The sequence below is a fragment of the Chlamydotis macqueenii genome, chromosome 2, assembly GCF_036417535.1.
Source record: "Chlamydotis macqueenii isolate bChlMac1 chromosome 2, bChlMac1.mat, whole genome shotgun sequence".
Lineage (NCBI taxonomy): Eukaryota > Metazoa > Chordata > Aves > Otidiformes > Otididae > Chlamydotis > Chlamydotis macqueenii.
Genome location: NC_141557.1, coordinates 99,558,844 through 99,572,055, shown reverse-complemented (window position 1 = coordinate 99,572,055; position 13,212 = coordinate 99,558,844). Strand labels below are relative to the sequence as shown.

The following is a 13,212-nucleotide window of genomic DNA, read 5'->3' as shown; positions in this document are numbered from 1 at the left end:
TCTGAAACCTGCAGTCATGTATCCTGACACCCTCTAATGTTTTACTTCAAATAAAGTGACAGCACTGTGGATAATCGTCACACTGTTGAACGTGTAGTAAAGACAAAGTTCTCCTGCGTGTCTTACAAGTTTCTCTGTCTCGTTTTCAATCCTCACACAGTGAAGTAAAGCTGACAGTGGCTTCTTTCCTGTCTGACCGAGTGGTAGATGAAATCCTGGATGCACTTTCCCATTGCCATCACAAACTGGTGAGTATTAGCATGGTTGATAGCTGAATATGCTGGGTATCTCAACAATGCCATTTACGTTCATAACTTGTTCAGTTTCTCATTAGCACAGCTCTATTTTGAAATTGGTCTTGTTTTCATTGGCATCACTGACATCTTTTGAAATATGATCATGGGACTCTTGTCTCTTTGCTATAAGGAAGGTACAGCCTTGGAAGAGGCTGCATTATGTATTTGTCCTATTATCTTTTGCACTATTGTCAGATCTAAAACTAAAAATTCCATCAAGATACAACTTTGAGTCATTAATTAAGGATAGTGCCAGTACTTGTCGTGGTGAGATGATTGGTTACTTGTGAAATGAGAGGTAAAATTTAATTCTTTAGAGGAGGAACTGCTGAGGCCTTATTATCTGAATTAATACATCTTGAGGCTTCCTCAGAAATGTAGGTATCAAGCTGGAAGAGAAAGAAGTAGAAATGTAGGAAAAGAAACATTGTTTGTTATTTGAAGGTGTTGAGCTGTCAGGAGACACATTTATTATAAATGTACTTGCTTTATCGAGAGTAGAAGAAATAAACAACTGTGTATCCACAGAAAAACATTTTTTATTTCTAATGCAATGGGCCTCTGTAAGGAGAATCCAGTACTCTTTTTTTAAAGAAGCCGGTGGGTAGTCATTCTCCTGATTGAAATTTCTCTGGCATCAGCTTGCAGTCATGAATTTTTTTCAGATGCTTTCCCCCACGAGATAAGGGAACCATATATATTTCTCTTTATTTCCTCTCTGCTATAAAGTCCTCATACATAGAAGACAAATCACTCTTTTTTTTTTTTTTCTTCTTCTTTTTAAAAAAAAATAAATTAAAAGACTGGGTTACTTGAGGGTGTGTCCTCATGATACAGAGCAGCCTTGTGTGAAGGTACAACCTCTGGTCTCAGGAGCTATGCAGCAGCTTCAGCCTGCTGTGTGAGTGGCCACAGTAATGAGCTCCAGTTGGTGCTGGAGCAGGCTCAGCTGGCATGAGCAGTGGGCTGTCTCTGTCCAGTGGCATTGCACAACTTGGACATACCCTGACTCTTGCACAGTAAGGGATTTTCTCCAGCCTTTGAGTCACTTTGGTAACAACCCTCTGCACTTTTTCCAGCTGCTTGAAAAGCCTCTTTTAAAATTACAGTCCCTTGAACCAGACGGGCTATTCCAGTGTTTTAACCAACACTGTATATAGGAGTGAAATTGTTTTTCTCCTGATATTGTTTACTCCTTATATTTGCATAGCCAAGGAGATAAGAATTCCTTCCTTTTGTCAGAGTTTCAGTGGTAGCTCATTTTCAGGACTGAATTTGCTGAACCTCCCTCCCAGTAATGGCTTCTGGATGCTTGACACTTGCTGCTTTTCATAATTGCATTCATAGCTAATTGCTAGTGCTCTCAGTTCCTAAGGAAAATTTGTTCTGTACATTTGATTTGACTTGATTTATTTTGTGATCCATGTCCCTTTCACTGTTTAACTCTCCTGGATTTCTGTTAGCTACAGATTATTTCAGATAGTATAGCACTGATGGAAACATTGAAGAGTACAGGTCTCAAAAATGCTGGTAGAGGAACTTCTGTCTAATTTGTCGGTGTTATTCTTCAACTGACATCTGCAATCTGAGAGCTAGCAGCTAGTTCTTCATACAGCACGGGTTAAATGCACTGATGCAGTTCTGTGTCAGCTCCTTAAACTGGAGTGTCATGTGCTACTAATTCAGCCAGCTACAAATGTCTGTGTATGTTGCATTGACACAGTAGCCTTTGGGACATATTTGGAAAATAAACCTTGTTCGGCAAGACCTGAGTTTGCCTAATGTGATGATGATTAGCAATAATTATTATTCTAGCCATTTTGGTGTGATTAAAGATAAATCCGTAACAGCTCTCCAGTTGTTTTTCCTGAGTAGACACTAGACTGAGCTATAATTGACTCAGGTCATCTGTTTACCCTTTTTTGATGATTAACAGAACTACAATCCACTGGTTGTCTGGAGTCGTGCTGGTGTTAAGCAGTGGACTATAGCTCTCCCTGGCTGCCCCTTTGAAGGCTCCTGTGTTTATCTGATTTAGGCCAGCTGATCTTCAAATACTTGCTTTTAACAGATATTATTTAATATTCTCTTTAGTTATCAACTGAACTAGAAAATATTTCATTGTTTTCCTGACAACAGGAATCCACTCTGTTCCAAGTACAATCCAGGGTGGTTTATGTAAGATTCTCTGTGTTTTTAGTAACAGTTTTTGCTATGCAGGTCTAAAAATGGATTTTATTATCATTTGAGTTTTTTCTTTCTGATACTTTAAAAAAATATATATCTTATCGAATAGATCTATCAATGATGACTTTTTTTTTTTTCTTTTTATGGTAACCCTTACCTCTTTCTTCAGTGAAACAGAACTGAGGTAATTAACAAAGCTGTCCTGTTTTTTGAATAGCAGGTGGTAACATTTTGGCCATCTAATGATTATTAAAATTATATTAGCTGAAATTGTACATGTCTTTGTGCTATTTATTTTTTTAAAAAGAGTCCAGGACAAAGTTTCTCTTCCATCCCTTTATTTTCTTTATATAAAGACAGGACAAATGCTGAGGAAGCCCCATAATACTATTATAAGTCAAAAATAAGATGGCTTTTTATCTGATCTTTTTCTTTTTTTTTTTCTTTTTTTTTTTTTCCATTCCTCTTAGATTGTGTGATGGAAGGAGTTTTCCATCCAAAAAAAGAGGAAAAAAAAACCAAACCCAAACCAACTAAACCAAAGCAAACCCTGTGTGAAGATTAAGACACACTGACAACTGAGTTTTGCTTTTGTAATTTGTCTTCTAGGATCTGTGATCACTTAAGTTCTGTAAGCTTTCTGGTTGGATTTGGTTTGCCTTTTTTAACAGTTTGATTGATATGTCTTTATCCTTGCCTCCAGGCTGACCATTTGACCAGACGTGGCAAACCACTTCCACAGCAGGAATCACTGGAAATTGAGTTAGCTGAAGAAAAACCAACTAAACGCTCTGTCATCACGGTTGAGGAGCTGACAGAGATAGAACGTTTGGAGGATCTGGACACTTGTATGGTAAAACACATTCCTCAGCCCATTTGGTTAAGCACGCAAATAACTGGAAGAAAAATGTTTTTCAAAATGTTATTTGGCAATTTCATAGTATCGGGAAACTGAAGTTAGGAATTGGCTTCTAGAAAAAATAAGCATTAACTTGTGAACATTTTGTCTGAGTTGCATATTGCTGTGTTCAGTAAAGGAAAAGCTTTTTCTTTTTCTTCACTTCTCCTTTTGTGGTACCTACCCAAGGGCCTTTGTCTTGCATACATTGCTACAATCAAGCTAATACAGTAAACGTGTCTTTCACTGGACACAGTTTCATAGAAGTTCAGTTGCAGTAATAAATTGGACCATGCTATCCTTTGACAACATACTGCTTTCTGCCTTTATCTTCTTTCTGCTTGACAGGGGTTCCTCTGGACTATGACAAAAAATACTTTTGCCTGGAACTTATATTCTTGACCATGAAAATAAGTTAATTTTTTTTAAATTAGCTTTTGAATATATGGAAGAAGTCTTAAAACCTTGAGCCTGGGCTGCAAGTGATCCTAGAGGGCGAGCTTTTCAAAAGTAGTTGAGTTAAGAGTGTGAGATTCAGTAAAAATGCTGAACATAAATCACTGAAGGGCCTTATAAAATCCCATGTGGGACTTCTAGTGTAAAGATGGCTCCATGCCATATAATGATTCTTTGCAAGGTGTAAATCCACAGAATTATAAATAAATGGGTTGCTAACTGTTTACAACATCAAATCTCCCTCCACCCAGCTCAGTCTGTTGAGGAACTCTGCTGTGGACAGGTACTTCAGGGAGCACTTTTCTATTGGAACTTAGTCTCATAGGTGGTCACTGCTGCAAGGGATGGGCTTTCTCCTCTGTCCTTCTACCTGGCTCCTTGGCCATGTGCTTTCACAGGAAGCTAAACTGGCAGAAAAACTGCTTGCATCTTTTTGTAGAAGTTTTATTGATTCGACTCTCTGAGTAGATTTGCTGCAGAGTCAGATAAGTACAGCTCGTGAGAAGGAGGAGCAGGGTTGCTCCTTTCTGCAGCAGCTATCTGTTGATCTTGCTTAGCTATAAAACAAAAGCACACCTACATTGGAAATATCAGTTTAAAATATTTTTCTCTTCCTCCCAAATCTCCTTCTTCACCAAGATTTAATTTGATACAATACTTGTATGAACATCACAAATCCCTGTGAGGCATGTATTGTTGATGGCATCATCTGGCTCATTGGTGGTACTGTCACATTCCAGAAGCTTTCCTGTAGCCAACATTCAGTAATCATTTTGAGCCCTACATCCTATGAGAGAGAGACATCCCAGTAAAATATGTGGCATCTGAACCCTGTACCTCTAAGTTAGTTTTTGTATGCTGGCTTAATGTATAGAAAAATAAGCTAAGTGCTCATTTTGACACCCCACTCTCCCCCTTTAAATTTATTCTTGCAGCCTGTTAAGAATAATAATACTGGAAATTTAAAAAATAACTTCTGTCTTTATCTCATATCACCATGGTTATATGAAAAGATCATATCGCTGTACTGTTATCTTTCACTTTGGTCATATTAAAATAATGGAAATGTGATGATGCTTGCACTCTTTAGAAGATGCATTAGATGCTAACTGTACTTATCTTCAGAAGCGTTTATTTCTCTCTTCATTCTCTTCATTTGCCCTCCTCCTGCATAGAAATGCAAATACCTTTGTGACCCAGATTCTCATCAATATCTAATTTTTGAAGAGAATAAAGCATCAAATAAACATGATGCAGTAATCTTAGTGCTAAAGAATCCATTTATTAAAAACTGTAATCCATTTTTAAGAGCTGCTTTTTGCATCCTGGGTGCAAGTGATATTGGTTGCTGTTGTAAAAATATATAGATAAATAGATAGTCCCAAGATGCTGAGTAATACAGAGATTTTTACTGGGCTAGTGTTCTTACTGGATTTTTTTGCAACTAAAAGCATCTTAAGAATGGATTTCTTGCATCTTCTGGGTGAAGTTAGTAACTTCAAAGATGGCACTTTCCAAGTGATGTATTTTAGCTATGGGAAAAATCCTATGTGTTTCAGATATCATCTTGGAAATATTAACCTAATTTTTGGCAGCTTTTAAGTGTTGTACAGATATTTGCATGGGAATGAGGAACCTTGTGAAAGGGACATCAGTGAATGCTTTGTGAGCTGTTAGTGCAGAAAACAGTTGTGTTACTGAAAGGTTTTACCAGAAAATGGTATGGTTTTATGAACTGTAATTGTGAACCTAATTTCCTTTGATTATTTTTACTCTTAAGTGAGAAATAGCTATTTAGATCCCACTTCTAAAATGGCATTAGTCCAGAACACTGCCTTGTATGGCCGCTGGAAATCCCTAAGCACTAATTAGAAAGTGTGATGATAAAACAGGTCTTAGCCTTGTAAGTAGATGATGCACCTGGCTGTGTACTCTGCAAACCTCAAACCTGAAACCTTGAATTGCAGCTTCGTGTTGCGCGTGTTTGGGAGCCTTATCTCCTATTGCCGAAAGACGATGGAATGTGGGATGAGGCTGATCATGTTGCTGGGATGCCAGGAAAAATTCAGCTATTCTAAGCCCTGTCTCTCACTTTGCTCCACCTAGTTCTCAAAATGTCTGGGGAAGAAGAGATTTTGGTCTTACAGGAGAGGCACTGAGCTTGGACCAATGTTGAGGGGGAGCTGTTTTTTTTTTCCATTTGTGAAACTGGATTCATTTTGCAACCTGTTATCTTCAGCAAGCCTGTTATCTTTGTTCTTGTTTTCTTCAACGATGAGTATTCTGGCTGAGGCAATGTAGACAACAGCATGTTGTTATTCACCAGCCTCCCTTGAAGCTGTATTTGAAGACTTTGGGGAAAAACTAGATCCAGGTTCAGTTTTGGCTCTATAATTACAAGTAGATTATATAGCACTAAAGCTAGGTGAATGACTATGAGTGAGGTAGATGTATTTGTAATAAAACGCTTATGAGCTGTTTGTTCTTCTTTGTGAATTGAAAGTGGAAGACAGGAAGATTTCTCTATAAAACTTGGACTGGCAGCGTAGGGATCTGGAAGCTCCAGTGCTGGTGGCAGAGCGAACAAACAGGCCCTGGTGTGTTTCACAGGCTGCCCACCTCTTCTCAAGCAGGGTGCAGAGGGGCTGTGGCTGGGAGAATTTCCCTGCCAGGGTAGAGAGTTGCCATCCATCCACTTGGAAGTTTGATATGTATAAATAACACAGGCAAGACAGAATGAAAGATCTGTTCCAAACAGGCCCATGAAATGCACCAGTGAAAAACAGACTTTTAAATGTTATTTCTAGAAATTTTTGTTGTGGGAATTGGGACTTAATAAATACCAAACTGTGCAGTTAAAGCTTATTAGGATAAATCAAACTTAGGATATGATTCTCATCCAGCCTTTAACAGTAGCCTGAGAGCTCATAATATGAAAGATTTGTCAGTCATACCAGAATTTGCTAGTCTGTTAAATGAGTTCTGAAGAACGCTGGGAGTGATTGAGTGGTCCAGCGTAGGATGTGATAGCTGGAACATTATGGACCTGAGAGTTTCTGATCTCCCTGAGCCGCAATGCAGTAAATTGATGCTTCCCTAATCTACAGCTGTCTTAGTTGTCTGTGTTTAATTAGAGCTGTGCTGATGCTAATAAGTCATTAGATAAAAGTTGTGTGCAAGTAAGATGGAAAGAAAAATCTTTATGCAGAAAATTACTTACTGCTCTCAGATTAAAGGAAAAGCCATGGCCTGCTTTTCAAAGCTCAGACTCAATCATGAATTAACTTCATAAAATAGTGTGATTTCTCCAAATTTTTTCTGTGCGTATTTGACAGGTGATACATTTTAAACTACTGCATGCATTTTAAAACTAACTTTAAATAAAACAGCCTTTTTTACTGAGATTGAATATCATATATCTTGGTATGTGTACTTGTGTAAGTAGATACTAACTGATTTAATTTTGTGTAATGCTTCTAGTTGTACTTTATTCTTTCATAGCCATTAGTTCTTTCCAGAAGTAAGAGATATTAAATAGTGCTTAATTCCCCGCCAAAAGTTAATGGAGCATCTTTGTTAGACATTGTTTAACAGTTATGTTCTAAAGATTTTTTTTTTTAAGCTGTTTGAATGTTAGTTTGGCTTCCAGAATACTAAAAGGAGATCACCAGAGCTGAGCCACTATTTAAAGAATAGTTTTGAGAGAAATAGCTTTTTTTTTTACTAGAAATCTGTGTACTCATCATCTTTAAAATATCAATTTCAGCAATATAATGTTATTACTATATATAGAAATAAACATACAACCAGAATAAGTATTGTTTTTAGAGGAAAGCAGAGGTTATTTGTGTTATGCATAGGTATGGTAGGAAACTGTTTGAAACATGTAAAGGAATTGTTGATTGTAATACACAAGTTTGCTTATAAATCTTCTTTAAAGTATTTCAGTGTAAGATTGAAATGCTTGGGTGGTAAATTATGTGTTTGCAGAAATGCTTGTAGCTAATAGAAAAGAACTGCCTGTGATGAATATTGAATCTTAGCCATTTCTCATCTGTTTCTAATTTTAACGCTAGAGATGGTTCTATGACTTTAATGAAGGAAGGATTAAAAAAAAAATAACCTCATGAGCAATATATTCATGTTTTAATCTTTATTGAACAATAGATCTCACCTGTACAGTAGAGAAGAAAATTTGCAGAGGTAGCAGAATGCTCGTAGATTGATGATGGTTTTTTTTCTGGAAATGTACTAACTAGCCATTGTCAAAGATCTATCAATTAGTCCAGTATCCAGATTAAGACTTATGAACCCATGGGTCCTGAAAGAAGAGGAGTGTATAGACCTCAGTTTTTTCAGAGAAAAGGGAGAAATAGCACTCAACACCCCAGAATTAAATTTATTCTTTTAAAAAAGAAAACTTATAAAGCACCACCTGCAAGCTTTCCTCTCCCCACCCTCTCATACAAAACAAATTAGAATTGAAACAACTGAAACCCCTTCAGTTGCTTTCCCTGGAGGAGGAAGAAGATCATGGTACAGAGTCATGTACATGTGCATTGATATGTAGGAAGAAAAATGAAAGTAGAGATTCTGTGGTATGCCCTGACGTAATACCACATCTGATTCTTGTTGCTCTCTATTCACCTGCAGCAGAATTGTCTCAGGCATAGATGGTCAGCTTTTTGGATGAAAGAATGCTTGCTGCAAAAAAAACCCAGTTCCTGTTGGACTCTGTGTGTTCTCCTGAGCTATAAATAAAGCTCTAGCTCTGTGACTGGCTTAATCCAGCAAAAATCATTGTTCTTGCTGAAAAGAGCATTTCCAGTTTCCCCTGTATCCAGCTCGCTCTTGCCTGCCCACACCCTCACACTCGTACTTGTGTTCACACAGCCTCACTACAAACTGGGTGTGGGAATTGATTCAGCTGAAAAGTAAGCTTTTTACGGAGGATTTCTTTCCCAGCTCAGTTTACAGACTGATTAGTCCTCCGGTTGAGTTCACAAAACAAATCCTGAGCGGCAGAAACAAGCAAGCAGGGATGAGGGCAAAGGCAGCAGGCGGGATGGATGCCGGATTAAATTGATTGTGACACTTGAGTTTCTCTGTTGTATGCATTAGCAGAAATGGGCCTTTGATGTGTAGTAAATACAGCGCTCTGTGGGAAGCTAGGAATTGGCATTATGGAATGCAAGAGTATTCTTGGCTTCTGAAAAGGCTCCGTCACAGGCATGTGAGCAAATCTACTTCAGTGGGAGTCCGGTAATATTTCTGACTCAGCCCAAACTAGGATGGTTTATGAAAACATCACCAGGAGGGGCACAGCACAGTGCCAGCCGGCTCCTTAAGCCCTTCCCTGCGCATGCAGTGCTATGGCTGAGAAAGTAAGAGACAAAGGGAGCTGTTGTGATAATTTCACAGAACCTATGAATATCTTCTTCATTTGCAAGTTGTGTGTTAGCCTCACCATTAGTATTGTGATTACATTAAGCTTAATTGTGAATATTTGTTGCCTTTCTTTTCCTAGGTTCCTTTATATATAATTTTGCAGCATCCTCACTGCCCTTAGAGGTCCTTATCCATGTTTGTTCAATGCCTGTTACGTATATAGAGTACAGACTACAGTCTCTTTCAAGCTCGTGAAGGGTTACGTGTTCCCAGCTGAAACACTTTAAAAGAAACCTGGCTTTCAATGTCTTTTTCTTGGTCTCTTAAGTGGAAGGAGGTGATAGATAATTGATATATAGTATGTTTTTCTTAAACCAGCTGAGATTTCTTAGAGTTCAAAGCTGTTTCTCATAATCTAGGGAGCATTATTGGCACAATATGAAGTAAATGAAGAATGTGATAAACTGCTTCTAATAACAGTACTGAATGCTTGGTTAAGAAAAAAAGGTAGCGTAAAATTGGAGACTGTTTTCTGCTTAGGTTAAAATGAGAATTGTGAAATGCAGCTGCTGGGTATTCTGTTTGCATGGTAGCACTTCTGTATCAGGAGCTTGTCTTCCCATAATACTGATGCTTTGTTCTGCCTTAATAGACCCAGATTTGTATTGAGGGTGAAGGGGAGGATGTGCAGTTACATCCTTTGTGGCAGTAGTTGTCTCACTGATACTGAGTTTCCATCATTTTATTTCATGTGTCATGGAAAAGCCTCACTGAAAGGAGAGCTCAGTAACAAAGCACTCACTGAAACACTGGTCTTGAGAATGTAACTTCCCTGCAGTGGTTTTAAGAGGGAGTTTACTGCTAAGGAGTTAGTCTGTGGCAAACAGAAAGGTCTTGAACGTATAGCTATGCACTCTGTAGGTAGTGCCACCGTTCACCACTCTGCTAGCAAGGATTTGAATGCCTAGGCTGTGAGCAGGGTCATCTCAGCAGGCACCAGATAGCTGTTGCGGGTGGACACCCATCCACCACTTGGTGAGAGAGATGACCATTGCTACCTGGGTTTGCTTGCCCCGCCAGCCAGCACTTGCCCATACGGCCAGCAGTAAGGATCACCCAAGCTCTCGCTTACCTACTTCAGGTAAAGTTAACACATTATGAAGAGAAAGCCCCTTTGCACAGGCTGGATCAGGGCACGTTTGTGCGATCACTTTTGCCAGCAGAGCTGTGGAGTCAGTTGATGTTCAGCACAGAGATACAGAATTCATCTTTCCACAGCCTCTGTTTATAAGAACCTGCTTGTTATTTCCCATGGCAGATTAGCAGAGCTCCTTTGGAGGAGTTCTTGCCAAAATTTAGACTCTGTAACCTTTGGCAGAGGAATAACAGCAAACTGCATGAGAATAATAATAATATAGTGGTTTAATAGTGTGGTTTCTTTAGCACACGTCTGTCTGTAGCCACGATGCTTCTTGATTCAATTAACATCTGGCAAGTTGACCTTCTCAAATAGTTGGGGAGTTTTCTGTATAGGTTGCATGGTCCTTTCTACTGCTTTTTGATTCTTTCAATGTTTCAAATAAATAACTTGGGACAAGATACTTATCTGTGTTGTATGGGGGAGTCTTGTTTACTCTGAAATCTGGAGAGCCTATTGAAAATAGCACAAGCACGAGTCTGTCTCACTACGAGTGCTTCATGGGTCTCGCTTCACCCAGAAGGAGGCTTGCAATTTTTTTGCTCTGCAAAATTGATACCTCATATTGCAGGGATAAAGAATTGCTCAGGGGAAGAGGAGAGAGGAACTGTTGCCCTAACAACTGGCTGTGTTAGGGCAGGCAGTTATAGAGTACTCTTAGATTTTGATGTATTTTGTCAAGGAGAAGGAGGTTAGGTTGAGCTGGGTTACTGGAGTAAGAACTTCTAAATGAATAAATAAAATCATAGAATCATAGAATGGTTTGAGTTGGAAGGGACCTTAAAGATCTAGTTCCAACCCTCCTGCCCTGGGCAGGAACACTTTCCAGTAGACTAGGTTACTCAAAGCCTTCTCCACCCTGGCCTTGAACACTTCCAGGGATGGGGCATCCACAGCTTCTCTGGGCAGCCTGTTCCAGTGCTTCACCACCTTCATAGTGAAGAATTTCTTCCTTATATACCTAGGTTAAATCTACCCTCTTCCAGTTTAAAGCCATTACCCCTTGTCCTATCGCTATCTGCCCTTGTAAAAAGTCCCTCTCCAGCTTTCTTGTAGGCCCCCTTTGCAGGGGGGGAAGGCTGCTGTAAGGTCTCCTCGGAGCCTTCCCTTCTCCACGCTGAACAGCCCCAACTCTCTCAGCCTGTCCTCACAGGAGAGGTGCTCCAGCCCTCTGACCATCTTCGTGGCCCTCCTCTGAGGGCCTCGCTTCAACAGGTCCCTGTCCTTCTTATGTTGGGGGCTCCAGAGCTGGACACAGTAGTTCAGGTGAGGTCTCACGAGAGGAGAGTGGAGGGGGAGAGTAACCTCCCTCAACCTGCTGGCCATGATTCTTTTGATGCAGCCCAGGATGTAGTTGACAAGAATACATAGTGCCAAAAAGCTAGATAACAGCTTCCAAGTCATCAAACCTCATCCCTGCTGTCACTGACAACTGCATCACACAATCCTATTCATAAATTTATCAGACTTCCTCTTAACATCTCTCTCTCAGTGCAGAGAACTTAGAGGTAAATAGATTATTTCTTCTGACGTTATTCAGGTCAGCTGAAGCCTCACTGCACAGTGGTGGGCGCATCTCTGCAGTAATGTCTTACTTCATGTGAGTAAAGATGAAATTACTGTGTATTTTTTAGGTCAGTAGTGACAGGATTGGAATACTGATCTGAAGCACTTAAACTGGTGAAAAAAACCTTCAAGTAAGCACATGGTAAAGAAAACTAAAAGGATGAGCAAGACAGAAAGACAAAGTGATTGAAAAGTCAGGGTAGTTTTGTTCAAAGCTGATCGAACCTCTTTTTACCTTGTACGTTTTAGCTGTGAGTCATTTTCAAAGCCATGGTATTTAGATACTCCAGGGGAAGTTTGTGTCCATAGTCTCTGAGAAATTGCAGAATCCATTGCAGTATTGTCAGCCAGCACTTAATTCCACGCTTGCGGGTGAGCAGTCCTGCTTTGCAAGGTAGACAACTTCCTCTTCTTTCACGGTGTCTCTGTCCTTCCTAAGCTCATGTGCTGCCCTGTGACTGTCTGACCAGGCAGCATTATTTAAATCATGTATCACACTTAGGTGCTGGCACTCCGGAGACCAGCCTTTGAGTTTTGCCATCCTCTCTTGGGTAGTTGTGATTGACCCTTTCTCTCAGGTTGTTTTAGAGAAGAAACTCAAATACTCTACTCAGGTATTTTTGTTTCCCACACGAGGTCTTAGAATATTTACCAGTTGCCTATCAAGTTATCTCCTGTTTTTTTTATAGGGAGATACCTCGATATAGTAGTTCCTGAAAGGGCTTAAAATTCAGAAGGTTATTTTTTGGTTTTTTTTTTTTTTTTAAAGTTTCGGTGCACAAAGTATATCTCAAAGTGTCTGAATGATATAAAGATTTACTCTGCGTGCTGGAAAGATTTCTGAAACAAGCTTCAATGAGAAAAAAAGCAGCTCAAGTATGCCTGAGTTCTCAGAGGTAAAACTTCCCATCATAATTCCGGGCAGGGAGGCTACTAGTCAGTCCACTTCCCCGTCCGGGGTAAACTGTTATCTGATTCACTGTGATGAGTCTCCCTGCAGTGCTTCTCCTTTGAAATGTCACTGCTTCAGCGCAAGCAATGCGTCATCTACTCCAAAGGGTCTAATGATGGTGAGAAGATGACTGGTGATTTTTGTCTGGATTACTACTGCCCTTCTGGTAGCTGTTCACTTCAGTTTGTCAGAAGGAAGGAGAGATGCAGAAGTTGTGTTGATTCTCAGTCCGGGGAACCTGTAGGGCAGGCAGATACAACAGTTCCTATTC

The 13,212-nt window shown here is 39.6% G+C and overlaps 1 protein-coding gene across 5 annotated transcripts in view; it reads left to right on the top strand.

The window, feature by feature from the left end:
- Positions 1 to 13,212, top strand: part of CARMIL1 (capping protein regulator and myosin 1 linker 1) — a 194,852-nt gene that overhangs the window by 149,182 nt on the left and 32,458 nt on the right. For all 5 annotated transcript variants that reach the window (XM_086740524.1, XM_086740527.1, XM_086740528.1 and 2 more), the window contains exons 28-29: positions 161 to 248; positions 3,187 to 3,336. In XM_086740524.1, the coding sequence (XP_086596650.1) occupies positions 161 to 248; positions 3,187 to 3,336 (238 nt within the window). The remainder of the gene's footprint in view (positions 1 to 160; positions 249 to 3,186; positions 3,337 to 13,212) is intronic.